This window comes from Cryphonectria parasitica, assembly GCF_011745365.1.
Source record: "Cryphonectria parasitica EP155 unplaced genomic scaffold M406scaffold_1, whole genome shotgun sequence".
NCBI classification, from domain to species: Eukaryota; Fungi; Ascomycota; class Sordariomycetes; order Diaporthales; family Cryphonectriaceae; genus Cryphonectria; species Cryphonectria parasitica.
In genome coordinates, this window is record NW_024468909.1 from 6,428,132 (window position 1) to 6,453,718 (window position 25,587).

General features: G+C 51.8%; 7 protein-coding genes across 7 annotated transcripts; 4 read left to right on the top strand and 3 right to left on the bottom strand.

The window, feature by feature from the left end:
* Positions 1–633: 633 nt before the first annotated feature.
* Positions 634–2,578, bottom strand: M406DRAFT_245770 (MFS general substrate transporter; the record flags this gene model as incomplete). The annotated part of the gene is made up of 4 exons (XM_040916356.1): positions 634–947; positions 1,005–1,520; positions 1,658–2,285; positions 2,342–2,578. The coding sequence occupies 4 exons, from the start codon at positions 2,576–2,578 to the stop codon at positions 634–636; spliced, it is 1,695 nt and encodes a 564-aa protein (XP_040782121.1).
* A 2,961-nt stretch (positions 2,579–5,539) lies between these two features.
* On the top strand, positions 5,540–5,716 carry M406DRAFT_225190 (uncharacterized protein; the record flags this gene model as incomplete). The annotated part of the gene is made up of 1 exon (XM_040915723.1): positions 5,540–5,716. A coding segment is annotated over one exon (177 nt), but the record flags the coding sequence as incomplete, so codon positions are not given.
* A 1,678-nt stretch (positions 5,717–7,394) lies between these two features.
* On the bottom strand, positions 7,395–7,963 carry M406DRAFT_354713 (uncharacterized protein; the record flags this gene model as incomplete). The annotated part of the gene is made up of 1 exon (XM_040922983.1): positions 7,395–7,963. A coding segment is annotated over one exon (380 nt), but the record flags the coding sequence as incomplete, so codon positions are not given.
* Positions 7,964–9,283: 1,320 nt separating this feature from the next.
* M406DRAFT_245563 (uncharacterized protein) lies at positions 9,284–17,343 on the top strand (the record flags this gene model as incomplete). The annotated part of the gene is made up of 6 exons (XM_040916342.1): positions 9,284–9,463; positions 9,526–9,612; positions 9,678–9,735; positions 9,825–10,889; positions 10,983–16,435; positions 16,507–17,343. 6 exons carry the CDS (start codon positions 9,284–9,286, stop codon positions 17,341–17,343), a joined length of 7,680 nt encoding a protein of 2,559 aa, XP_040782124.1.
* Positions 17,344–17,671: 328 nt separating this feature from the next.
* M406DRAFT_326562 (uncharacterized protein) lies at positions 17,672–18,737 on the top strand (the record flags this gene model as incomplete). The annotated part of the gene is made up of 4 exons (XM_040920103.1): positions 17,672–17,719; positions 17,870–17,897; positions 18,116–18,118; positions 18,349–18,737. 4 exons carry the CDS (start codon positions 17,672–17,674, stop codon positions 18,735–18,737), a joined length of 468 nt encoding a protein of 155 aa, XP_040782125.1.
* A 938-nt stretch (positions 18,738–19,675) lies between these two features.
* M406DRAFT_67491 (uncharacterized protein) lies at positions 19,676–20,521 on the top strand (the record flags this gene model as incomplete). Its single annotated transcript, XM_040925069.1, has 2 exons — positions 19,676–20,226; positions 20,347–20,521. The coding sequence occupies 2 exons, from the start codon at positions 19,676–19,678 to the stop codon at positions 20,519–20,521; spliced, it is 726 nt and encodes a 241-aa protein (XP_040782126.1).
* A 1,297-nt stretch (positions 20,522–21,818) lies between these two features.
* Positions 21,819–24,379, bottom strand: M406DRAFT_286042 (uncharacterized protein). Its single transcript, XM_040918654.1, has 9 exons — positions 23,868–24,379; positions 23,746–23,781; positions 23,485–23,534; positions 23,389–23,430; positions 23,203–23,335; positions 22,741–23,135; positions 22,390–22,685; positions 22,277–22,333; positions 21,819–22,217 (listed from the first exon to the last, which is right to left on the bottom strand). The coding sequence occupies exons 1-9, from the start codon at positions 24,141–24,143 to the stop codon at positions 21,946–21,948; spliced, it is 1,557 nt and encodes a 518-aa protein (XP_040782127.1). The 5' UTR covers positions 24,144–24,379; the 3' UTR covers positions 21,819–21,945.
* Between the last annotated feature and the right edge of the window lie 1,208 nt (positions 24,380–25,587).

Sequence of the window (25,587 nt, forward strand, 5' to 3'; positions counted from 1 at the left end):
GTTGACGGAAGGTCCTGTGCTTTTGTCCAGTCCCAGTAATAAATTCTGATCGGAGACAGCAAAGGTTATAGGCGAAATAATTCCCACAGCATGCATTACTCTGAGTTCATCACACTCAATATCATGAAAGGGAAACGCATTTTTGAGTTTCAACCACCCCCACACCCAAAATAACGTAAGATTATGAGTCAGATCTCGTCATAGCAGGTGTTATTTGCTCACTTCAGGACCGAATACGGGCATCAGCCCTCAAGCTATCGGCTTGGCCCACCAGACGCGGAACTCAATAACTGCTTCTTAGGTGTTCCACGAAGGTGACTTTCACTCTAACCGGAAAACAAACCCCGCCATTAACACTAAAGTAGACATGGCATGTAGATGTACATACTTGTCAAAAGAAATTTGTCTTGATCAATTCACCTGTCATACCACCTATTTAAGATACACATGAATTCAGCCTTCCCTCATAGTATTCCGAGAAACTAAATTTTAACCCGTATGCTTGATTCCTGACTAGACACGGATCATCCTCATTTCGTGATGCCAAACTCGTCTCTTTGACATGCTTTGACAGTTGGACTCGAAGCAGTTTTGTGCCTGCTTATCCACAGTTGTATTCACTCGTGAGAGACCTCATACAGCCGGCGCAGCACCACCGGCAGGACCCTTAGGAAGCCTGGACCAGGGACAAAAGAAGCTCATAATGAATGCCACCCCGGACAGGGCGGTTGCAATTGCAAATGAAGCCTTGATTCCCTCCATATACGCAAGGAGGATGCCTTGAAGCTGGTCTGGGGGAAAGACTGATCGGAGCTCTGTGGCACCTGTTGCTACCACCAGTGCAGGATTCACACCAGGGGCATATGTGGGCAGAGTCGAGGTCAGCCTGTTGACAAATGCCGATTGTGCGGCTGAGAGACTGAATGCTCCTCCAACAACTTGGAAGACTAAAATCACACGTAAGCCTCTGCTAGTGGTGTCATATTGAGTGGAATGGTGCTTACAGAAAAGTGTGGCCGTTGCAGTTGACACATCGCTGGCTGTAATGTGTGCTTGCGCTATGTTGAGGCCATTCTGGAATGGAAAGGCGATCGACACGCCAAGAAGGATCTGATAGCCGATCCATTTTCCCGAAGCAGTGTTGACGTCCAATGTGTAAAGAAGACCACATCCGACAGTGGTTAGTGCCGCTCCACCGACCATGAACGGGGTTGCAAGCCGGGTCGAAGTGACAATCATGCCACCTGCTAACATGGCGATACAACCGGCGATGACCAGGGCCAAATTGTCCACACCAGACTGAATGGCACCGACACCCTTGATGCTCTGGAAGTAGATCGGCAGGTAATAGAGGAGCAGGAAGTAGCATCCGGAATAGAAGAATTGGAATATGCTTGGTGCCCACAATGCTCGCTGTCCCAATAATCTCCTAGGTAGCATAGCGTAGTCTCCCTGAAAGTAATCCCAGACCGCGAGAGCTACGAAGATGACGAAAGCACCAACGAGCAGACCAATGACCACTATAACAGGCCTCAGTCAGTACCGCGTATACATTGAACAGATCACTAACTGGGGATGGAGCTTAAGGCAGGGAGGTATAGAACCCGTAAAAGAAGAACAAAAAGCAAATGAACAAATAATAGAAAGAATACTTTACCGCTGCTCTTCCAAGGATAGGCCTGTCCTCCATACTGAAGCGCCAATATATAACTGATAATCGCGCCCATAGCCAAGGTAATGCCTACGAGGTCCAATTGACGGATTTTCTCTGCAAAAGTAGCTGTCACCACTTTGGCAGTGCTCGGCGTGCGAAAGAAGAGCATGATCAGGGTCAAGGAGAAACCACCCAGAGGCAGATTAATGTAGAAACACCATCTCCAGGTGACACGCTCGCTGAAAGCTCCGCCAATGATCGGCCCAAGGATGGCAGCAATTGTGTACGAGAAGCCCATCAGCCCCATAAGCATTGGTCGGTTCTTTGGTTCGGCGCAAAAGGCGAAAATTACGGTTCCGCCGGTGGTCACGCCAGCACCACCCAGCGCCGCAATAGCGCGTCCAGCAATAAGAGCGTTCGAGTTCGGTGCGACACCACAAATCAGGCTGCCGACTTCAAAAATCAATACGCTCGTCATGAACGTAAGCTTCAAGGGGAAGAATTTGTAGGCTTTGCCCCATGAGGATTGGAAACCACCATAGCACATGAAGTACGCGGAACCATACCACGATACCTGGCTAAGACCATGGAACTCGTCTGTGATCTTGGGAATGGCTGTACCAACAATAGTCTGTCTTGTGTCAGTGAAAGACTGTATCCGGACACGCAAGCACAGAAGCGACGTACTTGGTCCAGAGATGTCAAAAAGACAGTCATCATCACAGCACCGACAAGTGTGACCAACCGTAGCCCATGTGGATACTCATCAGGGGAGAGCTTTTCCTCTGCGGCCGCCCCATTCTCGCTGCCCTCGGCCTTTATCTCCTTGTTTTGGTATGTTTGAGGAGAAGTTGAATCAGAAGTATTTTCGTCGGCACCCCCAGTTTGCGTCCTGTCCTCTGCTTTTAAGGTGTCCGATTTCATGCCGTCTGTTGACATTTTGTTCAAGTTTGTTTTCTTAGGATCAGAAAGAGAGGTAGTTGTGGGCTCGTGGATGATGGGTGCGTGGGAATCGTTGGCCAGTTCAAGTAAAGCTGATGTAGCGACTACCAGCACCAAAATGAACTATCACCAGATAGTAGAAACCGATGATTGAAGGACTCGGATCAAAGTCGAAGGTTGGTTACGCTCTAGAGAAGACAGAAATAGTCTGCGAAAGGGCAAGCTACAGCAAGAAGTCTCCCAAATAAGGATACAGGTGAGATGGTAATCTTCTTGTAACAGCTGCAGTCCTGATGTGTCGTGAAAGATCTGAGCTGGCTTCGAGAATGTGCGTCCATGGTCTCTTCAAGGCGAATTGGTCAGCAGGAATTGGTCTTGACGTGAGGCGAAGCACAAACAAGGGGGAACCGCCTATCTGGTCCAACTGAACGGCCCAACAGAAGCTCCGCTGCCTTTCATTCTTGGTGCAAATCCCGCTGAGACACTGAGCCAAAAAATCGCATGCAGTTTCCCTCTTTCGTATAACCCCTGCTGTTTTGCAACAACTTAATTTGACGGCATATCAACGGTGGTATCTGCTACCCGCGACTGAACGAAACACGGTTAGTCGCTCCATGTGATTGATCCTATAGGCAGAACCCCGACTTCCATGGGTCACATCTTCCCATCCAAGTCGACCAACCAGAAATGGGCAGCCAGGGGCCCTTGCAGAAAATGCGTAAAATACGCTACAGCAGTCCGCCCATAGACAGCGTATTTTTCAGATACATAGTACTTACTAATCGCGCTCGGCCTGAAATTATGAGGGATGGATGACCGTACATTGAATACAGCCCTTTCATGTTTCAGTCCTTATTCGCAACCTCATCTTTTACAGCACGTGTTTCCATCCAGGACTGTTGTATGTTGAGACCAAGGTACAGAGTCAATACTGACGACTCGGTTGAACGGTCCCATTTCAACCTCGTGGCTAAAAGGCTGCGTCAAATACAGCTTTGGCTCGCCCACAGTCAGCAGCTGCACAATTAGATGCAATATTCAATTTTATTCTTTAGCGTTATTCTTTCTATCTTTCTAAACCTAAATTACTGTTCCATATATCAAACATTTTGACGACGAGTCGTGGGAACTCTTACAAGTCTCCTGTACAGTGCGGAGCCGATCGACCTCAGATACGTACAATGCATTAATTGAAATTGCTTACTTACGTAGGTTCGGTCTCCAGCTCTGTCGGCTACCTGTCGGCTACTTCTGAATTTGGCAGCCTGGCAGAGGCCGACCATTTGTGTAACTTGAAGGTTCGTCGTCAGAGCGGTCAGGGTATGACTACTGTGCCCGAGTCTTCCGTATGTTCTTCATTGATCGGTAAGTCAAAGGGGGGGGTTTTGGGCCGGGGTAGTTTTGGGCCACCCTGGCCACCCTCACCGCCTCTTCAACCCCCTTTAGTTTGATAGCTATTACTCAACCAATTTTGATCCAAACAACTTCATCTTTCCAGCAAACCTTTATCTGACTGTTATGAAGCCCTATTCCGAGTTTGAGCTAGCCCAGGCCGTTGAGGCTGTCAGAAAAGGCAAGTCTCAGCGGCAAGCCTCGAGGGAATGGGGTATTCCAAGGAGTACTCTTCAGGCTCGTCTAGAAGGAGGGGAATCGCATAAAACAGCCCACGAAAACCAGCAAAGGCTCTCTATTGATCAGGAAAGAAGACTGGCCGAATGGATCCTGATTCAAGAAAGCCTAGGCGTTCCACCAAGCCATTCAGAACTCAAATACTTTGCTCAGCAGATCCTCGAGGTCCAGGGAGATCCTCAGGCTCTCGGGGTGCAATGGACTCAGGCTTTTTTGAAGAGAAATCCAGAGATAAAGGTCAGGAAGACTCGCCGCATTGCCTCTGAACGAACGAATGGGGCTACAACAGAGGTAATACGGCTTTGGTTTCGTCTTTTCAATCTTCCTCATATCCAAGCTATTAAGCCAGCTAATAGATGGAATATGGATGAAGCTGGCCTGATGGAGGGCCAAGGAACAAATGGATTAGTCCTCGGAGGCTCCTCTTCGCGTTCAATTCAAAGGAAAGACCCTGGATCAAAAGCCTGGACTTCTTTCCTCGAGTGTATCTCAGCTACAGGTGCCTACCTCTTCCCTCTGGTGATTTTCAAGGGCCAAACGGTACAACAACAGTGGTTTCCTCTTGATTTGGAGCCTTTTGATGGTTGGAAGTTCACAGCTACGCAAAACGGATGGACAAACGATAAAATGGCAGTTGAATGGCTGAAAGAGATCTTCATTCCTCATAGCCAGCCAGCAGACTCCTCAGAAGCCAGGCTGTTAGTCCTGGATGGCTATGGCAGCTATAAAACGGACGAGTTTATGTGGCTTTGCTTCCAAAACAATATCCTGCTTATTTACTTGCCTCCTCATACCTCTCACGTTCTTCAACCCCTCGATCTAGGGGTCTTTTCATCTCTCAAACGGGCATACAGAAAGAAAGTCAGCAATATGGGCCAATGGGGCGATTCAACTATTGCAGGCAAGCGTTTATTCCTCAGCAACTATCGTCTGGCTCGACTGGAAGGCCTTTCAAGCCAGAATATTAGATCTGGATGGAAAGCAACTGGTCTGTGGCCTCTCAGACCCTCAAAAGCCCTCTTGAGCCCTCTTCTCCTCGAGAACAGTCAACCAAGCCGTCAGACCCAGTCCAATTCAGGCTCAGCACAATCAATAGCATCTCGTCTTTCCCCAAAAGCCTCCTCAAGCTAGCCAGTCCTCTTTTCAACTCCTCGAAAGGCTAAACAGCTGTACTATCAGCTGCTAGAGAATCGACAACAACTTCGAACGGAACCAGGCTGCCGTATGCTATTCAAGAAGATAAAAAAGGCTTATGGGGAGAGGGACCTCGAGTTTGCCAAGGCATTGGAGGAAAATAAAGCGTTGAAAAGGCAGATTGAGGCTCTGAGGCCTAGTAAAAGAAGAAAGGTTGATATGGATCCGAATTCGAAGTTTGCAGGGATTGAGGATATACAGAGAGCTCAAAACGCGGCCAATCGCCACGAGGATAGTCTGAATGAAGAGAGCGATGTCGAATTACCTACTGATGAGGAGGATTGCATCGTGGTGGGTGAATAGAATAGATAAACAGTATATATATATATGGGTGTGTGTATTTGACGAGGGTGGCCAGGGTGGCCCAAAACTACCCCGGCCCAAAACCCCCCCCTTTGACTTATGAGGATGCACACAGCCTATGTGAGATAATGTGGGTATTCCTCTGGATTTTTCAGACTCAGATTTAAACCAACTCCCCGAGTCCAGGAGTCACTGATTGCGGGCTTGACGGCACTCTTTGCCTGGTAATAGGATTTCTGCGCCATGCAATGAACTTCTGGGCGCTGCTGAGTGCATAGTACTTAGTACTAAGCATTCACGTCACGTTGACGTGCACATACACCTTCAGGCGGTAGGAGTCGGACTTAGTGCGCACATAGCGTATCAACGAGCTAACAAGACGAATCCGACCTTCGTATCATAACCAACAAACAGAAGGGAAGGAGCCCTAGTGTAACTTCCTGACTACCACGGATTGTTCACCTGTAATGAGCAACAAGGCTCCTCCCACTCTAACCTGAAGTGTTGGGCGGCGTTGCTGAAATGGATGTGATTGGAGTCTCGACCACGGTCATTTCAGTTCGGACCTCTTTACTCTCGTGTCAGCCTGATTATCCAAGGGTGTTTGGCTGACATGAGCTCGTGGTAGGTCGAATTCACTCTCACAGGATGATTAGCGCGCGGCGGTGCTGATATTCGTATATGCTGTCATTATCGACCCACGAATTCCCAGGAAATATGCAGCCAAGAGTTATACGTTGTTTTACATGCAGACTTCTAGACTCTTATCAGTGCTGAAATTATTGCAAACATTCTGGAATGGTAACCGTCTATGGAAGTGTCCCCGAGCGGGGTTGACTTCAGCTGAGTCCAATCTGTCATCATTTTGGGGCAAAGCCACATAGCATCCAAGCTTTGCCGAAATGCCATCGCGTGGAATCGCCCATGAATGCCTGGTTGGTTCTAGGCCCACGAGGCTTCTGATCCTGTCAAGTCTCAGCCTTCTGAGCGGATGAGTCGGAAGCAATAAGCAATCCTCCCGCACATCTACGACAACGGGCATTGATAAGCCGCCATAGACGTAGGTGCTACGAGTATTCCACAAAAAAAACCAAAAAAAACCAAAGTTGAAGACGGACGAGGCTGGCTGAAGGGGAACATAACAGTAAATGTTGAGACCCAGAACTCGTGGATTGTCGCAGTGTGGTTCTAAAATAATTCATTTGACCTGCATATGATATAATTATTATCTGTTATTGTGGAGAGATATAAGGTACAGCCAGTGTCGAGAGGAAGACGTTCGTCTTGTTTCCACACTTATTGATCTGCTCACATACTTCAGCATCTGGGAAACCTGCATTGTTATCCATTATACAGTTGTGTATTCTACGTTCAGTTCGAGCTCTTCCAATAACAGATGTCATACCTATACTTCACCTAGATTATTACAATTAGAACTCAACCGCATTTTGTAGGCTCAGTGGTTATATTATACTTGTTGCCCCCGGCTATTCACGCTTGTGGTCGTACTTTATCGCCGTGCTATGTAGATCAGGGATTATAAATCCATATAAATCAGGCTTTAATTACGCTAATTTAACACCGGACAATGTGAGCATACGATGTTCAATTAACACATATATTGTGTGATACAATCGATAGTCCAGACCAAAACTGCACAACACACACCCTTGAATGTAACAACCGCAGCAATCGTGAATAATTGATAGTCCTGTCTGTTCACAAAGCTCTACTTTTCCAAATGCACCATGATCCGAGCAAAACATCTTCATGTAAGTGCTGCTTGGGAATCCAATGTTTACAAGAGAATGAGGCCGCGCCATTCCATGTCACAACTCTCCGTAGTTTATTCTATCGGCCCTCATCGGGTGGTTTCATAAATCCTGTCAATAATGACAGAAACGGACTTGGTCCTGTCAGGCATGAGCGGATGATCGAACGCCTTCAGGTGCTCAGGTTCGTGCGTCATGCTCAGAAACTTGGTGGCATGCTCCTTGGACTCGAACTCCATGAGCACAACAGCGTCATAAGGGAAGTCCTCCTGCTTTCCGCTGTGCAACTCCAGCTCCCTGTTCCCCTCCTCCGAGCGCTTCAGGTATATGCGCTTGTGTGAAATGGGGAAGTGCTCGCCTCCGATGGCCTTCAAGATTGGGATCTCATTCTGCTCGAAATACTCCTGGAATGCCTTTGGGCTGGCCTCCGGCTTGCGGTAGAGGTGAACGAGACCGGTGTAAGTCATCTGCATACTTGTCAGTGTGGGTTTGAAGACACTCACTCTACCCTCACTTACCTTGTTTAAGTCCCCAAGTTCCTTCGAGATATGTAGAGAAAATCAGTGATGAAAAAACAGTTGTCCATTTCTCGGTGCCATTATTTGGGTCTTATACTCACATTCATGCCTTGTCCATCACGATTATGTGGAGCCTGTGGGACCTACACAAAAAATACAGAGAATGGTCACTCTGTAACTAGATATTGAACAGAAACTCCGAGAAAAAGCAGATATTCCGTAAACAGGTAGTTCAGTCAATCAAAAATTTGGTATAATCGAGAAAGATAGGTGTGGAGATGTGGGGCTGGTATTATTATACCATATTTGATATTCTCTCTGCTGCTATGATTATTTGGAAGCACAGCCTGCTGGGGGTTAGGGTTCAATAGAATTACACTAGACCTTTGACACCACAGTTGGAATCTCAAAGCAAGCACGACACAATCTCTCGACAGCACCTGACCGCCAGCTCCAGATTCTCTCGAAGCTCTGCGCATCGCAAGATTACACTTTCCCCCGGCTGAAGAGCAGTGGACTTAGCGGGTCTAAGAGGTTAGCTACCTACCAATTGGCGCGCAGCAGCAGGTCCGACGTGATGGTGAGTTCTGTGGAGTTTGTTTGTCCCCAGTCAATAGAAAGTCCGACAATCTCGCTACCAACAATAGCACACTAATCATTCCTAACCTTCTCAAGAAACTTCTGCTTACCGGAATACTCCAGCCCATGATGGTCTCCCGGACTAAATGAGAGGATAATGACTGATAGGAAGTCCTGTAAGAGCGGCCCAGCTTCCTTTGAGCTGCATCCAGATCCTGCCACCCACTCCGGAACTCCAGCCGCACGGGACCGGGCCCATGTCAAGTTGGGCCTTTTCTCTGCGCGCGACAGAGAATATGGCTCTATTTCGGACTTGAGTAGAAGAAATTGGTTGCCCCGGCTGATCAGTCCGACACCAGCCTCGCTCACAAGGCAGAGCGCATGTTGGATCAATGGACTTAAGCGTTGCAGACGAGACCGTGTTTTGATGGCATTGGGCACTGGGCTGGCGAGACCGATATCTCAACACCATGTAACTCATATTACTTCTCGAGATGCAGGTCAATTGGACAGCCTCGGCCATCAAAGACTCTCACTTTTGGTCTGAGACAGGCCAATGTGAAGAAGCCTGACAATCTTCCTTTCATTCATCCGTGGCTCAACGTGCACTGGATTTTGGTCTTCATTCGCCAGATAATCTTGCTCCATCTTCACCCCGTCGTCCTGGTTGTCAGACTCCACTACCGATAAACATGGACTCCAACATGCCTATTGCCGTCATTGGCATGAGTTGTCGCTTCGCTGGAGGTGTCAAGAACCCAGAGGACTTGTGGCAGCTCTGTGCAGATGGCCGGACGGCATGGAGCGAGATCCCTGCCTCGCGGTTCAACGTCGATGGCGTCTCCCATCCGAACCCTCAGAAGCTGAACACGGTATGTACTGCCAAAAAATCGAAATGCCGTCTTGTCAGTTTGGCTTGAACTGACATTCGTAGGCAAATGTGATTGGAGGACATTTTCTCCAAGACGATATAGCCGCGTTCGATGCCAGCTTTTTTAACCTCACGGCTGAGGCTGCCAAGGTCAGTGATGAATATATGAGACCACCTCCATGTCGAGTTGCCCTTCTAACAGAGCAATCAAATAGGTCCTTGACCCACAATTCAGGCTGCAGCTGGAGTCCACCTATGAGGCGTTAGAGAATGGTAGGTTCAAGTCTGTTTCCCGATGTGCATGTTTATGCCATAGTTATCTCCACATGAAAAGCTGACTCCAAGTTGCACCCTGTTGTTAGCCGGCATCACAATACAGGACGTTGCCGGATCCAACACATCTGTGTTCGCAGGATCGTTCTTTAGAGACTACAGCGATGCGCACGCACGGGATCCAGAAGCACTCCCCCGGTTCCTGTTGCTCGGCGTGGGCGCAGCCATGGCGTCGAACCGGATCTCGCATTTCTACGACCTGCGAGGCGCCAGCATGACGCTCGACACCGGATGCTCGACCACTTTGACGGCTCTCCACCAGGCGTGTCAGTCTCTGCGCACTGGCGAATCTGACATGTCCGTCGTGGGAGGTGCCAACGTGCTGCTCAACCCCGATAATTTCGAGATCATGACGAGCGTGGGCTTCTTGGGGCGCACAGGGCGCAGTTTCGCCTTTGACAGCCGCGCCGAGGGCTACGGCCGCGGAGAAGGCAGCGCCACCATCGTCATCAAACGGCTGGACGATGCGATCCGCGACGGCGACCCCGTCCGCGCCATTATCCGCGCCTCGGGTGTGAACCAGGACGGGAAGACCGAGACCATCACCACGCCTAGCCAAGCGGCGCAGGAGCAGCTGATACGCGCGTGCTACAAGAAGGCCCGTCTTGACCCGGCGCACACAGACTACTTTGAGGCTCACGGCACGGGAACGACGACAGGCGACCCGATCGAGGCCAGAGCTATCTCCTCGGCGTTCAAGGAACGGCGGCAGCATGGGCAGCCCGTGCGGCTCGGCTCAGTCAAGACGAATGTTGGCCATACGGAGACGGCGAGCGGGCTTGCGAGCATTATCAAGGCAGCCTTGATGCTTGAAAAGGGACTCATCCCACCCATCGCTGGCTTTGAGAAGCCGAACGAGAAGATTGATCTTGATGCGCTGCACCTAGATGTGCCACGCAAACTGGAAAATTGGCCGGAGGACTCTGGTTACCAGCGGGCATCCATCAACAATTTTGGCTACGGCGGGACAAATGCACATGTCATAATGGAGAGTTACGAGTCTTTTCTCAAGACAAGCATGCCAAAGGGCCATATCTCGACGTCCAACGGCGCCAATGGCCATGCAAATACCAACGGCGCCAGCAATGGACTTGGTCATGATACCACCACCAACGGACACGCCAACGGCCGCACGAATGGACTCAGCAATGAAATGAACGGGGTGGGTGTACAGTATGAGCAGTCAGCCACGGACTCTGCACGTATTGTCATGCTTTCAGCAAAGGATGAGCATGCATGTCAAACAATGATATCCAATCTTGCCGAGTACGTGTCGTCAAAGTCCACAGGGAACCAAGAGAAGGACTCTGCTCTCTTTGCTCGTCTAGCCTATACCCTCTCGCAGCGTCGCTCGCTATTTTCCTGGATCGCCACAACATCAGCACAAAGCCTTACAGACCTGTCCAAAGCCCTAACAACGCCTCGAATGAAGCCCGCACGAAGAGAAGAGACCGCACCACGGCTTGGTTTTGTGTTCACGGGTCAGGGCGCACAATGGTTCGCCATGGGACGTGAGCTCATCGAAGCTTATCCAGTATACAGAGACACGATCCTCGAGGCTGAGGGGTACCTGAAGGGGTTGGGCGCCGAGTGGTCGTTACTAGACGAGCTACTACAGGACGAGACCACCAGCCGCGTCAATGACACCGAGCTCAGCACTCCGCTCTGCGTAGCGCTACAGGTCGCGCTGATGCGTCTGCTTCTCAGCTGGGGGATCTCGCCCGTAGCCGTGACAAGCCACTCGAGTGGTGAGATCGCAGCTGCTTGCGCAGTGGGTGCCATCAGCCTACACTCTACAATGGCCATTGTCCTGTCCCGTGGCGAGCTCGCTGGTGCTCTGACAAAATTTGTGGACGGCCCGTCCAAGGGCGGCATGATGGCCGTTGGAATAGGTGCCGAAGAGTCTGAGAAATACCTCGCGCGCGTGACGGCCGGACGGGTGGTGATAGCCTGTCTGAACAGCCCCGTGAGCACCACCATCTCAGGCGACGTGACGGGTCTCATCGAGCTGGAAGAGATCCTCAAGGCCGACAACATCTTTGCACGACGACTGAAAGTCGACGCTGCCTGGCACTCTCACCACGTCCAGGTCATAGCCAAGCCTTACCGTCAGTATCTGGAAAAATACATGAAGCCTCTTGACGGAAGCTTAGACGACGTGATCTTCTCCTCTCCGACCACGGGCAAGCGCATGAGCTCGTTTGCTGATCTCGGAAGGCCACAGCACTGGGTTGACAGCCTGGTCAGCCCCGTGCAGTTTATCGAGGCCTTTCGTAATATGTGCTTCGAGGAGGATGGCACGGCCCTCGTCGACGCTGTCGTCGAAGTTGGCCCGCACGGCGCGCTGTCTGCACCCATCAACAACATTGTAGACATGTTGCCCGAATTTGCTGGCGGCGACAATAAAAAGGTGTCGTATAATACATGTCTGATCCGCAAGAACAATGCTGTTGCTACCATGCACGCCCTCGTTGTAGATCTGGTTCGTATGGGTTACCCAGTGCATATGGAGGCGGTCAATTTTCCTCGAGGCCGTCACGATGTGCCTCTCCTGACCGATCTGCCGGCCTATCCGTGGAATCACACCGTCAAGCACTGGTCAGAAGCACGTGTCAACAAGTCCTTCCGTGAGCGCCGCGATACTCCTCACGATCTCTTGGGCTCAAGTGCATTGGACTCAAATCCGCTCACCCCCTCATGGCGCAACGTCCTTCGTGTGTCTGATCTTCCGTGGGTGCGCGAGCACATCATCCAGGCAAATTTTGTCTACCCCGGTGCTGGATATCTCTGCATGGCCATCGAAGGGGCGTGTGCACAACACAACAAGGACCACGAGAAGGACCAGCAGCAGATCAAGGGCTATCAGCTCCGCAACATCGACATCCAGTCAGCTCTAGTTGTCCCTGACACGGCGGAGGGCATCGAGGTGCATCTGACGCTGCATCCCAGTGATCCCAAGAACATCTCGGCCATTGGCTGGCAAGAGTTTCGGATCTGCTCTGTCACAGCTGACAATGTCTGGTCTGAGCACTGCAGAGGGCAGATCAAAATTGATATTCAACCTCGCCAGCACGTTGGAGCCGGTGTTCTGAAGCAGGACGTGGACTATCGCATCCGCATTGATCCCAAGGACATCTACACGGGGCTCCGAGCGGCTGGGATCAACCATGGCCCCATCTTTCAGAACTTGAGAAACATTCGCGCGCGCGAGAAGGAGTCAGTCTCGGTTTTTACTATAGCCGATACGGCAGCTATCATGCCATACAAGGAGCAGCACGCCCATGTCATTCACCCGACCACGCTAGATACCATCTTTCAAGCGGCGTATACCGCACTGGATGGCGCTGGCTCTCGAGCACAGGAGACTGCACAGATTCCGCGCTCCATCAAGCATATCTGGGTGGCACACGATATTCCCAGCACTCCAGGACACGACTTCAATGCCCTCACGACGCTCAGCCACGCGAGCAAGCAGAGCTTTGAGACCAATATCACCGTTACCAACGCCGTCGACGATGATGTTGATGCTGCCCCTATACTGACCGTGGAGGGCTTCCTGTGTCAGTCCATTGGTAATGTGCAGCAGACGGATCATAACGACTCGACGAGGGAGAAGTTCATCACGCCCGTCTGGGGTCCAGATATCACCTTTCTCAAGCTGGCCGCCCTGCAGACCGAGCTGAGCCGCCCCATCGACCCAAAAGAAAGTGAGACCTTGGTGGATCTGCGACACTTGATCATATATTACATCATCAAGGCCATCGGGCAGGTCACCACGCCCATCGAGAAACTTGAGCCACACATTGCCAAATACTACGCGTGGATGAAGAAAACGTTCCTGGCAGCCGCCCATAATAAGCTTGCTCCTAACAGTATCGACTGGGTCTCTTCAAGGTTTGAAGAAGGCATTGATGCGTTGGAGGCCAAAGTCCGCTCGGCGAGTGTCAATGGTGAGCTGGTCACACAAGTGGGACCACACTTGGGAGCCATCATGCGTGGCGACAAGTCTGTGTCAGATGTACTAGACAGTGAGGACTTTCCTGAACGCTACTACCAGGATGGACTCAAAGTGAACCATTCAATGGCTCAAGTCGCGACGTTGGTCTCCCATATTGTGCACAAGAACCCGCGGGCTCGCATTCTCGAGATTGGTGCTGGCTCGGGTACTGCCACCATGGCCATCCTGGAAACACTCGGAACAGATAATCCCAAAGCCGCAGTGTACGAATACACAGATGTCTCGCCTAACTTCTTCCCCGCGGCTAAGGAGAAGTTCACGTCTTGGGAGAGCCTTGTTTCGTACAGGAAACTCGATATCGAGCAGGATCCGATCAAGCAGGACTACAAAGAGGGCACGTACGATCTGATCATCGCAAGCCGTGTCCTCTCCAGCACAAAATCCATGGAACGTACGATGGCCCACGTCAGGAAACTGTTGAAGCCGGACGGTGCCGGAAGGCTGATTCTCGTGGAGCCGACACAGGACCAAACCGATGTCCACTTTGTATTCAGCCTGCTGCCCGAGTGGTGGTCGAGTGAGGAACAAGACCGGAAACTGAACCCTTCCCTCTCTGTCGGTTTATGGAATAGTGTGCTTCAAAGCGCGGGCTTTACTGGCGTGGACCTTGAAGTGCGTGATGCCGAAGACGAAGAGCTTTACAGCCTCAGCACCATCATGTCCAGTACGGTCCCAGCTGCACCGAAAGTGACATCTAACGTCGTCATCGTCGCCCCCGCGATCAAGAGCGTGCTGTATACCCAGTGGCTACAGTCCCTCAAGGCTTCGATTCGCGGTTTTACCGGGGCTGAACCAAGTGTCGAGTCCATCGCAGACGTGCAGGGCGATGGCGCGAAGACGTTCTTGTTCCTCGCTGAGCTTGTGGCTCCCATTCTCCCAACACTCGATGAGACGCAGTTCAAGGCCATTCGTGCCATCTGCACGCAGTCCAAGGGCGTGCTCTGGGTGACCCGGGGCGGTTCCATGGACTGCTCTGATCCTCATCTCGGCCTCAGCATTGGCTTCCTGCGGTCTCTTCGGAATGAGTACGGTGGAAAACGCCTTGTGTCACTAGACTTGGATCCAAAGTCAGCCCTCTGGAGCACAGGGTCTGCCGGTACCGTCGCCGAGGTCTTTGGCAAGGCTTTTGACGACTCTGTCGCGGGTGTGGGCGCCAACAACACCATCGACTTTGAGTTTGCAGAACGTGCAGGCGTGGTGTCGATTTTGCGGTACCGCAAGGATACAGTCCTAAACAAGTCACTATTTCCAGATGCAAGCGATGTCCCAACGCCCGAGCTCAAGGCTTTCGAGCAGCATGATCGGCCACTACGGCTCTTCGTACAGACTCCCGGCTTGCTGGATACGCTGGTTTGGGACGACGACCCCACTGCCAACGTGGAACTGGACCCTGAGTCCATCGAAGTCGCTCCGCGCGCCTTTGGTCTCAACTTCCGCGACGTGATGGTCGCCATGGGTCAGCTACAGAGCGACATCATGGGCTTCGAGTGCGCAGGACACATCACACGCGTGGGGTCTGCCGTCAAGGGTTTCCAGCCCGGCGATCGCGTGGCCATGCTCCTGCGCGGCCACTACGGCAACCTGGCTCGTGTGCACTGGACAAGCGTGGTGCACATCCCCGACGATATGACCTTCGAGGTGGCCGCGAGTATGCCCGTGTCCTACTGCACGGCGTACATCGCGGTCTACTTGCAGGCTCGGCTGAAGAAGGGCGAGACGATCCTTATCCATGCTGCAACAGGTGCCTTTGGTCAGGCCGCACTCGTTTTGGCCAAGGACATCGGGGCCGACATCTATGTGACGGTCGGCACGCCTGCCAAGCGCGAGTTTATCATGAAGCACTACGGTGTCGCGCCTGAGCGCATCTTCAACAGCAGAGACATCTCGTTCAAGGCAGACGTGCTCAGGGCGACCAACGGCCGCGGCGTGGATGTCGTCCTCAACTCCCTAGCAGGCCTGCTACTGCAGGAGAGCTTCAACTGCCTGGCCCCCTTTGGCCGCTTCGTCGAGATCGGCAAGCGGGACTTTGAGCTCAACTCACAACTGGCCATGCACGCCTTCACGCGGGTCGCCACCTTCACCTCTGTCGAGCTGCCGGCTTTCAGCGAGGCCAAGAAGGCCGAGAACTACGAGCTATTCAAGGAAGTCATCCGTCTGGCCGGCGAGAAGGTCATCGTTCCTGTAGAGCCCATCACAGTGTTCCCCGTCTCCGAGCTGGATCGGACCTACCGGCTGATGCAGGCTGGCAAGCACATGGGCAAGATTGTGATATCGATGAAGCCTGACGAGCTGATCCCCATTCTTCCCCAGAAGAAACAGGTCAAGCTTCGCAGCAACGGCACGTACCTGGTTGTCGGCGGCCTGGGCGGTATCGGGCGCTCTGTGTGCCACTGGCTGGTGGCGCACGGCGCGAGAAACATTGCCATTATCTCGAGGAGGAAGGATGCGCGGAAAAGCGGCTCGGCTCTTATTTTCGAGCTGGAGAAGCTCGGTTGCAGGGTTGAAGTCGTCACCTGTGACATTGTGGTCGAGGCAGAGGTGGCGGCCGCTGTGAAAATCTGCGCAGAAGACTTGAAGATGCCATCCATCAGGGGGGTGATCCAAGCAGCCATGGTTCTTCAGGTATGTATTTCATGATACCCATGCTGCATGGATCGATACTCGCAACACAGACAACTAACACCACTTATCAGGACTCGATTATGGAGAACATGACCCTCGATGACTACGCGGCAGGGGTACGGCCAAAGGTAGCGGGAACATGGAACCTGCACACACAAACCCTCTCTCAGCCCTTGGACTTCTTCGTCATGCTCTCCTCGCTGGTTGGCCAGACTGGAAATGCCAGCCAGAGCGCCTACTCGGCAGGCGGCGCATTCCAGGATGCGCTGGCCCGCCACCGCGTATCCCAGGGCCTCCCCGCTGTGGCCATCGACCTTGGTCAGGTCAAATCCGTCGGCTACTTAGCCGAGACGGACAAGAGCATGGCCGACAGACTGCTCAAGCTGGGCTTCAGTCTCTTGGGCGAGGAGGACGTGCTTGCTGCCCTCGGCGCCGCCGTGCTGGCGCCACATGCCGGCTTGCTAATCATGGGGCTCAATGTAGGCGGCGGGTCTCACTGGGACGATGCACCGTTCCTGGCGAGGGATGCCCGGTTCGGCGGGCTGCGGTTCCGAGAGGACGCGTCTGCGTCCAACAAGGGTGCCAGCAAGGCTGGGCTGTCGGATCTGGCTGGCAAGATCGCGAGCGCGGGGGCGCTGGACGAGGCGGCGGCTGCGGTGGTGGAGGTGATTGTCAGCAAGCTTGTGGACATCTTCATGATGCCCAAGGACGAGATCACCCCTTCCAAGCCGCTGTCTGCGTACGGGGTTGACAGCCTCGTGGCGGTCGAGCTGCGGAACATGTTGGCGATTCAAGCCGCGTCGGATGTGACTATCTTTGATATCATGCAGACCGCGTCCATCTCTGCTTTAGCAACTATTGTCGCGAACAAGAGTAGTCATCTTGATGCGTCTGTGGTGGGCGCTTGAGGTTTGAAAAAGGAAAGGGGGGTTGGTTTGGTCATTGTGGGATTATAATGCTAGACTGTATCCTGTTCGCAATCGTCATGATATTTTCTCTAAATTACAAAATTTACTCCTTCTCAGTTTCTCTGCATGAGTGGGCTCTCTCATTATCCGCGATAAAGTTGGGTAGTCGCTCGAATCACTCGAGAGGATCTGGTCAACAGGCGAATAGCTGGTGGCTGTGACGCGATGGTCCAGAACTCCACGGTCGAAAAGAAAAAATTCCGAGGCCATCATACTTCCCAAGGCTGGTCATGAGCACTTCCAAGCAACGTCCAAGTCGCAGGCAGAGATGTCCCTGATGATTCGCCGAGCTACTCTGGCCTTCTTCCATGCCCAGGTGCATTGACGCTGTGGAAACTGGAAGAGACGGCTCGAAACCGTGAGCCAGAAGACTCGGCTTCAGACCATAGTTGGTGTCTAAGTATTGCGTCACCAGGCCTGGCCATTAATGACATTGTGACCATACTTGTGGTATTGTTTGGCACAGGTTCACACAGTGTGGGTGGGCACCGAAAGTGAGTTGGGGCATTGCCCAACGCTTCACACCTGCAGCCCCTACCACGTCCATTAAGTGACGCGCAGCGCGACACCTGCCCACGAACTAAATGTTGAATCGCACCTTCACCTACCAGCGAACTACGTGGAAAAGTCACAACCCAATAGAAACACCTAGAATCCTACCATTCAATCAATTCCAGAGCCACTAGAACTTATACCAACCACCCATTTTCAGACTGTAAGTACCACCCTTCTTTCTCTCTTCTCTCTTTCTCTCGCAACCAAGCCTACTAAGCACACATCCAGTCGACCTCAACACTCTACAACAGTCTTGGAGGAAACAATTCGGCCCTAGGTCAAGCAAGATCAAACCATTCTCCACCCGAGCAAGAAGATAATCGAGCACATTATCGTGAGTGTATGCCCTTCACAGAACCGGTGTCAACCACGCCTAACATGGCTTCCCAGCCAGCAACCAGTACAAACTCGTACCCACGATGGCTTCCACCATCTCCATCACGCAAAGCACGCGTGTGCCTGAGCAAGAGTCCTGGCTCAGCACCAAAGGCTCTGCTGCGCCTGACTATACGCCTGCTTCCAAGCCCGAGTTCTCGATCCCGCCCATTTCCATCCAGCTGGTGAAGCTGTCACGCCACACCAGCGTGACCATGGTCAAGGGCATCTCTCCCCCCATTCGAAAACACATCTTCACGGCCATCAAGTTTTGTATTCCGGGCTGTGTCGGCAGAAACCACGAGGTTCACGAGATAGAGCTGCTTGGCGACAAGCGCCAGAACGTCAAGATGGCCCTTATGCTGATGCAGGTTCCCGAGGAGGTCATCATCATCGGTAATTGAACAGCTGCGCAGGGATAGAAGAACAAGTATCCAAGACAACCTTCTTCTCCATATGGGACAATTTGGGGGGATTTCACGCATGGAAAGAGGGGAAGAGGAGACTGCTCTCTTGGGTCTTTCCAAACCTCATCTTCTGACAATCTGAGGGCTCAATGTATGTGTGGGACTTCATGTAGATGGGAACACGAGGGTACCACAGAATGAGCATCGTAGTAATTACATGCAATCAAATCTGAAGGATTCTTCCGTGTAAGACTTTCTCTGACCCGCTGTGCGTACGTCTATCATGACTATGGGTGCAACGAGATGTATAAGATTTCCCTCTGCGCGCCAGGAAAGCAAACGGTGCTTGGGACTCAATGCTCTACCCCATCCCCTTCCAGCCCCCTCGCAAGATGATGAATATAGCAGCCGGCAACACCTTGCTTGACCATGTCACATCGATAGCTTTTTTCCATAGAATCCTTGTTCTGCCCTTGAGCTCCCAAAATACTTGCCCCAGTACTATGTTCCATTCGTTGGGACAAGGGAGGCAATCAGCCCGGTCAGTGCAGTCACTCGAGCAAACGAACCCAGGAGTCTCAGCTCGAGACAACTTGGAACTGCTGTGTTACAGTACACCGTCATTCTTGACCCATCAACTTCACGAAGATTAAATTGTACCGCGATAAGCCCCACCCCCACACAATCAAGCATGTCGACCGAATCGCGTCTTGAAAAAACAAACAGTTTCACAAACGGCAACTACCACGTACGTACCTTCCATTCACAAATTTCCCGGATTTATATCTCTCTTGCTTCCTTTACACTTTCTCTTCTTCAGCACTACTACCCTATCTGCAGGAAAGTTTTGTGCCTCGTTGTCACTCCCTAACAACCAAAAGCCAGATCCCTTTTCCACCGTCAACTTCGAAGATACACACGCATAACCTGTCAAGATGCACTTCAAATTCACTCTTGTCAAGTGCCTGGCCACTCTTGCCTCCCTGGCCACTGCCAGCCCACTCTTTACCCACATTCACCCTGTCGACCATCCCAAGGGCCTCTTCGCCCACAAGCTCATCGACACCCAGGTTCACCCTTCCGTCCCCGTCCAAGTCATCTGGCACAACACTGCCAGCAATGGCACCGCCACCATCATCGGCGGCCTCGGTGTCGACACCAATAACAAGAACCTCACCTATCCCAACACCAACGGCAGCAGCAGCATCACCGCCTGCGGCCACAACGTCAGTTACGACGACGTCTCGCCTTCCCGCACCACCATCATCCGCGAGGACTGCCTGTCTCTTGTCCACCAACTAAACGCCGTGCCGGGCTTCTGGGAGCTGAGCCGCTGGCGCGAGGAGGACAATGACAGCAGCAGCAACTTCACAAGCCTTGCCAGCAATGGCACCTGCGAGTTTGCCGTCCAGCGCTTGGGCGGTAGAGGTGTTGGACTCCAGTTGGATAATACCACTATGTCCCACAACACTAGCGATATTGTCATGTGGGTGTTCTCCTCTCTCCCTCCCCGTCATATAGATATGATATCTCGAATCCCACCTACCCGGTTAGCAGTGGAGATATTTCTTACTGACACCATTCTTTTATTCATTACCCTAATTAGAATCGGCAACCAGGACGTCGTCAATGTCCTTAACGCGAGCGTCTACGACCTCGCCGCTGGCGCCGACGAGCCTTATATGGATCGCATGCGCGCTCAGGGTCACATGGATTGCAAGTGGTCCTTCTCGGTCAACGCCACGATGGAATTTCGAATCCAGCTTGCTACTAGCCAGTGACCAGTAGATGGGTCATACCCATAGTCTCGGCAAAGAGCGCTGTCATACTGTACTGATATTATAGGGAAAAGGGGCCTGGCCCTAGGGCACCAGATTTTAATGTTTGGGGGGGGGGGGGCCAAACCACAGATCTTGGGCAGGCAGGGTCAAAAATACTTTGTCGGATCAGTATGAGGTATCACGGATATATTAATTGGCAATATGTTCCATTTTCCTTTCAAGAAGTGTCGTGATATGTCCCTCATGCATAGTTTCAAAAGCAGAAAGCCCACTCTGCAGCAGCACCCAATGGCATGTTAAGCGCCAGTATCCACCTCAGCCTCGTCAGTCTCTCTCCACTCTTCTGCCACTTTGTATGTCCTCAATTATGTTGTCATGATGATGATACATTCCCACTCTGCAACAAGGTCTATCCCGAATCAACTAGATCATGGTCAAGACCATTTTCGAGAGGCCTCCAGTCCTGGTCATCATTCTCAATATAAAGCTTGGAGGGAAAGATACTGAAGATGGAACAGGGCAAGGTCATTGGTACATGTCATTTCCGTCTGATGCAAGTATGTCATTATGCGGAAGCTCGGTGCAAGCTAGCTCACAACTTACAGATACAAGGCGACCATCAATTTTTACCATCCCCCCTCCCCCCCGGACATACAGATTAGCCAGATGTATTACTTAACTCACCTAACTCTTGCTGTCATTGGATGCGAGTTATAGATGCAAGCTTAGTCGTCTTCGAGCGATCGGGCGGGATGCCGAGAGATGTCAGAGGAGACTCGCTGACTCCTCACTGATATTCATGTATGGATCCTGTGGTTAGCAAGATAGGCTGCGAGCTGTTAGTGGAAAATTGGAAAGTCGCATGCTCGGGTCGAGGGGTATAAAATTCAGAGTGGTCAGGCTCCTTCTACTGAGGAAAAGCCGACCAAAAAGAAACCAAGCAGGGCAGGTCATGGAACTTCTCCATGGCAAAACTGATTTTTCTGTCTGTTTGCTCCCAAGGCAGCTTTGCCCATAGAAGCTCCATTTCATCCCAACGTGCGGACCAGATAGGCTGCCATGGGTGATTTTCCAAGATTCCGTTCTCGTTCATTGCCAATCTTTGTCCCGAGCACAGCCATCCATTCCTCAAGGTGGCTGCCGTGATGCAAGCGCTTCATCAGTTAGTCCGTCCAAGTGTGAATCCTGATCCATGAAAAAAAGACATTGCCGCACCCTCCTCTTTCTATCCCCAAAAATGATGATGCCTCCAATATATCAATAAATTCATATGTATCCGTCAAAAACAACTGTAAAACAGGGGTATACCGGTTTATCCTGTCGTCAACTCAAATCAATATTCCCGTCGTGCCATCGGTCGCTAGGAATCAAATCCTGTTCATCACTGATGTGATATCAGGATGCCGCAACCTCGAGCGCCTCACTCACAGGCCATTCGTGGCGCATGTGAAGACCGAGCCTGACGAGGGGTCAAAATCGATGATGATGCTCTCAACGCTGGCGTAGGTTCCCGGTCCGACGAAGAAGATGCCGATGATGATGATGAGTACGTTCAGCGCTGCTTCGGCATAGCCCCAGAATCCTTGTGACTTGATAAAAGTCCAGCCGCCGTCGGCATTGCGCATGCGGAAGTAGGCAACACCCCAGAAGATGAAGCCAAAAAAGCTATCAAAGAGGGCAGACATGAGGGAGAGGACTAGCATTGGTGGGTCAGCCATCATGAGTAGATCGGAGTGGTAGCAGAGGCGCACTTACGGTCAGAAAAGAAAGGGATGACCTGCGAGATGATGAAGGCAACAACCCAAGTGGCGACTGTGGATGAGTGTTAGTGATACTATCAGCGCAAGATTGGATACGTATCGACATACGAAGAATGGCTGCCCAGGAGGCCCATCCAATGATGGTGTGCTCGTTCTTGTGCTTCGAGTCCTTGAAAATTCGGAAGAACACCAAACGTGCCGAGACAGATGCGTACAAGACACCGAGAAAGATGAGTGTCGGGATCATGAAGGAGAAAGCGACCTTCTTGAAGACGGGCTGTAGGGAGCCAAATGCGGGGGCGGTTATGTAGTTGGTTCCGACATAAGCATACACAATGGCCCCAACGAGGCTGAAAACGATGATCTCTCCGATAGTGCATAGCCACAGAGCCTTTGGGAAATCCCTGACATAATGATTTAGCGTGAATCAACAAAGCGGTTCTGTCCGTGCATTCATACCTTGGATCTTCCATCTCCGCAATGAAACTGGGCAGCGTAATCTGACCGATGAACGTGTAGCTAATGTTGAGGAATGCACTGAGACCGGCCACAAAGGTCGTGCCGGCGGCTGGAACAGCCAGCACCACAGGATTTCCCAGCTCAGCAGAGTAGCCGGCCGGATGATCCTGAACACCGGCGAAGATTGTGGCGAGGAGGACTGAGATGAACGTAAAGAGCGCAGATGCTGCGCCCAGCTTGGCCAGAGCGTCGAAAGTTCGAGGCAGCGAGCAGACCCAGCACACCAGGAACATGAGCACTGAAAAGCTGACGGTACGGCAGTTGATGTCGTTGTCGGAAGCTGTCATTGTGTTGAGGTACTTGGCACCGACAAGGACGTGGAGACCCTGGATGAACTGGACGGGAAGTAGTGAGGTTAGGCACTTGGACGTGAACAGGCTGACATGGCTGTAATTGACTTACGGTATTGTTCAAGAGGAACATGACGGCGCTGAACCACCATGCCCACCTCTGATTAAAGAAGATCATCTCACCGACGTCACACACATCCCGAACTTCAGGGTGGCGTAGACAGAATTCCCACGTAATGAGGGATCTGAGTGCTCTGTCAGAAAGATGTATGCCCAGAATAGAGCCAAGAACACTTACGTATACTGCACAAGCATGGCAACGACGACGGTCAAGATCAGTCTGTGAAGGTCAGTTGACGATACATGAGACGCAATACAAGGACCAGCCACTCACCCCGGTACCAGTCCTAATACGCTATAAGACCAAGGGAAACTCATGATTGCCTACAAGGACAAAATTAGCGCGAATGATCGTGGCGGAAGACTTCTGAAAGAGATGGCTAGCGCAAAGCGGTTGGGCAGGGTCGCCTCGGAAGAGTATGGCACCAAAGCGCTTCATGAAGAAGCCCATTTATTGTGCACGAGTCCACCTCGCGAATCAGAGTGATGCTGCGCCCGTTTACATGGTAATTGGTTGGCAATAGGTGTTTCTTACCAGACAAATGTACTCGGAGAAGAGCAAGGCGGCAGTCTACATCAGAGGTCAGCATGAATGCCAGGCCGAGGGGGGGGGGGGCAGCCACGATGCTTGGTGAGGGTTTCGAGGATCGAGCAGACCTTCTTCCAGCTGCATGTACGATATTGGATGGCATGATTGGCCTCAGCTTCCTTCTGCTTGTGCAGGATGGCGCTGCTGCTCTCGTCGCTATCCGAGGCATAGTTGCTCTGCAGCGACGACAGCACTGGGCTGATTCTTGGGCCGACAAAGACCCTTGGGCCTCCGAACCATCGAGCGAGTCCAGACGATTTGCCAGCCTCAAGGTCGACAGGGCTCGACTGGGCAACCTTCTTCTCGTCCGGGGACGCGGGCGGCGGCGAGTATTTGTCCGACATCGTGCGACAGTTCGCGCAAGGCAGAAACGAGGAGGTTATTGCTGGCCGGGGGATGGTGGGTGGTCTGGGCGCGTCTCCTGGTGAGGTAGTTGATGATATCGGAAGGATAGTGAATCAATCGCCGTCGTCGCGTGTCATGAGGAGAAAGTAGGAAAAGAGGAGGAAATAGGGAACGGAAATGAGGAGGAGGAGGAGGAACCAGAGGATATTCAACAGGATGCTGTGGCGCAAATTGTGAAAAAGATGAAGTTGCCCTACGCAGTTCAGGGACCACCAGATGGGAGGTTGCATTCAGAGGGGAGCCATATAAAGAGGATGCGCCATGTGCATGGATATGGACGTGGGCAGGGGAGACTTGCAGGTAGGATTTATACCAGGGATCTTGGTATGGCTGCAGAGGCGGCGAATGTGACGGTGGGATTTTAGTTGCAGAACCAACCGGGACACCATGGATGGGTGGGTTTTGAATTATACATAGTATTTGATTATGTACTATGGTACTGCTTGCGGCCAATTGGGTTTGTCCAAGAAGAAAAAACCCCCGAGGCTTGTTGAGTAAAAGACTGCTAGCACGAGCAGTAAAGGAAGAGGTGATGAAGCAGGAAGAAAGGACGGAGGAGAACGACTGAGCCAGAGCTGAATGACTTCAGTCGTCATGCTGATCCTAACTGTATTTAAGTACCTGTCTGAGCGCTTTGTGTGTGTGTGTACTTGTGCCCAGTCTTTGTCCGATAAGGTAGTACCCTCATCAGAGGTATATCTGATTCGTCCCTAACCGGAATGAGCAGACGCTCTTGAAGGACTGGTCAAGGTTAAGCGGTCATGAGGATCCCTGACTAGCTCTGCTATCGTGCATCCCCCCGGACTGATGGATTTGCGGCTGGAATCCATCATGAGACCGTCAAATGTTCAGAAGACGATATCAAATCGAGAATGTCGGCGGTCTAGCCATCCAGCCTTCCAAGCCCTAGCTGCCTTATTTAATTCGAGCCGCGGGACAAGCTTCTTGACAAGCTCTTCTTGGCCTGAGCCAGTCAGGAACAGGTCTTGGATATTCTACTATGTAGTGAGTCTTACAATCATCGTGGCGCCAATCCCAAGACAACGCCGCCACAGGATGGCTGCATCGACAAGAACCAATAGCAGTGCTGATCAAAACCTCAAAAGCGCTCGAGGTCAAGGGCTGAGGGTGTAGAGTGTGGAGTACGGGCGTGAGCAAGTGACGTCGACTTTGGGGGTTGTGATTCTGGGCGTGGGACGAGGGCTGCTCCAGGCTATCGGTCGGCACCGACTTCCCGCCTAGCAAGTCTGGACCTGCAAGGCGTCGTTCGCCCTCCGGATTGCGTGATTCAGGATTCTTTGCTTTTGAGGGTCCTTTTTTCAGCCACGCCTTGGTCAGGCGATTGAAAAAGAACAGCAGACCTTGGTGATATAAACGCCAAAT

Coding starts and splice junctions, on each gene's coding strand:
- M406DRAFT_286042 (XM_040918654.1), bottom strand. CDS start 24,143: ATGTCGGACAAATACTCGCCGCCGCCCGCGTCCCCGGACGAGAAGAAG. Junction 23,782..23,867: donor GTACATGCAGCTGGAAGAAG/GTCTGCTCGATC, acceptor CCTCTGATGTAG/ACTGCCGCCTTGCTCTTCTC. Junction 23,336..23,388: donor GCCATGCTTGTGCAGTATAC/GTAAGTGTTCTT, acceptor CAGAGCACTCAG/ATCCCTCATTACGTGGGAAT.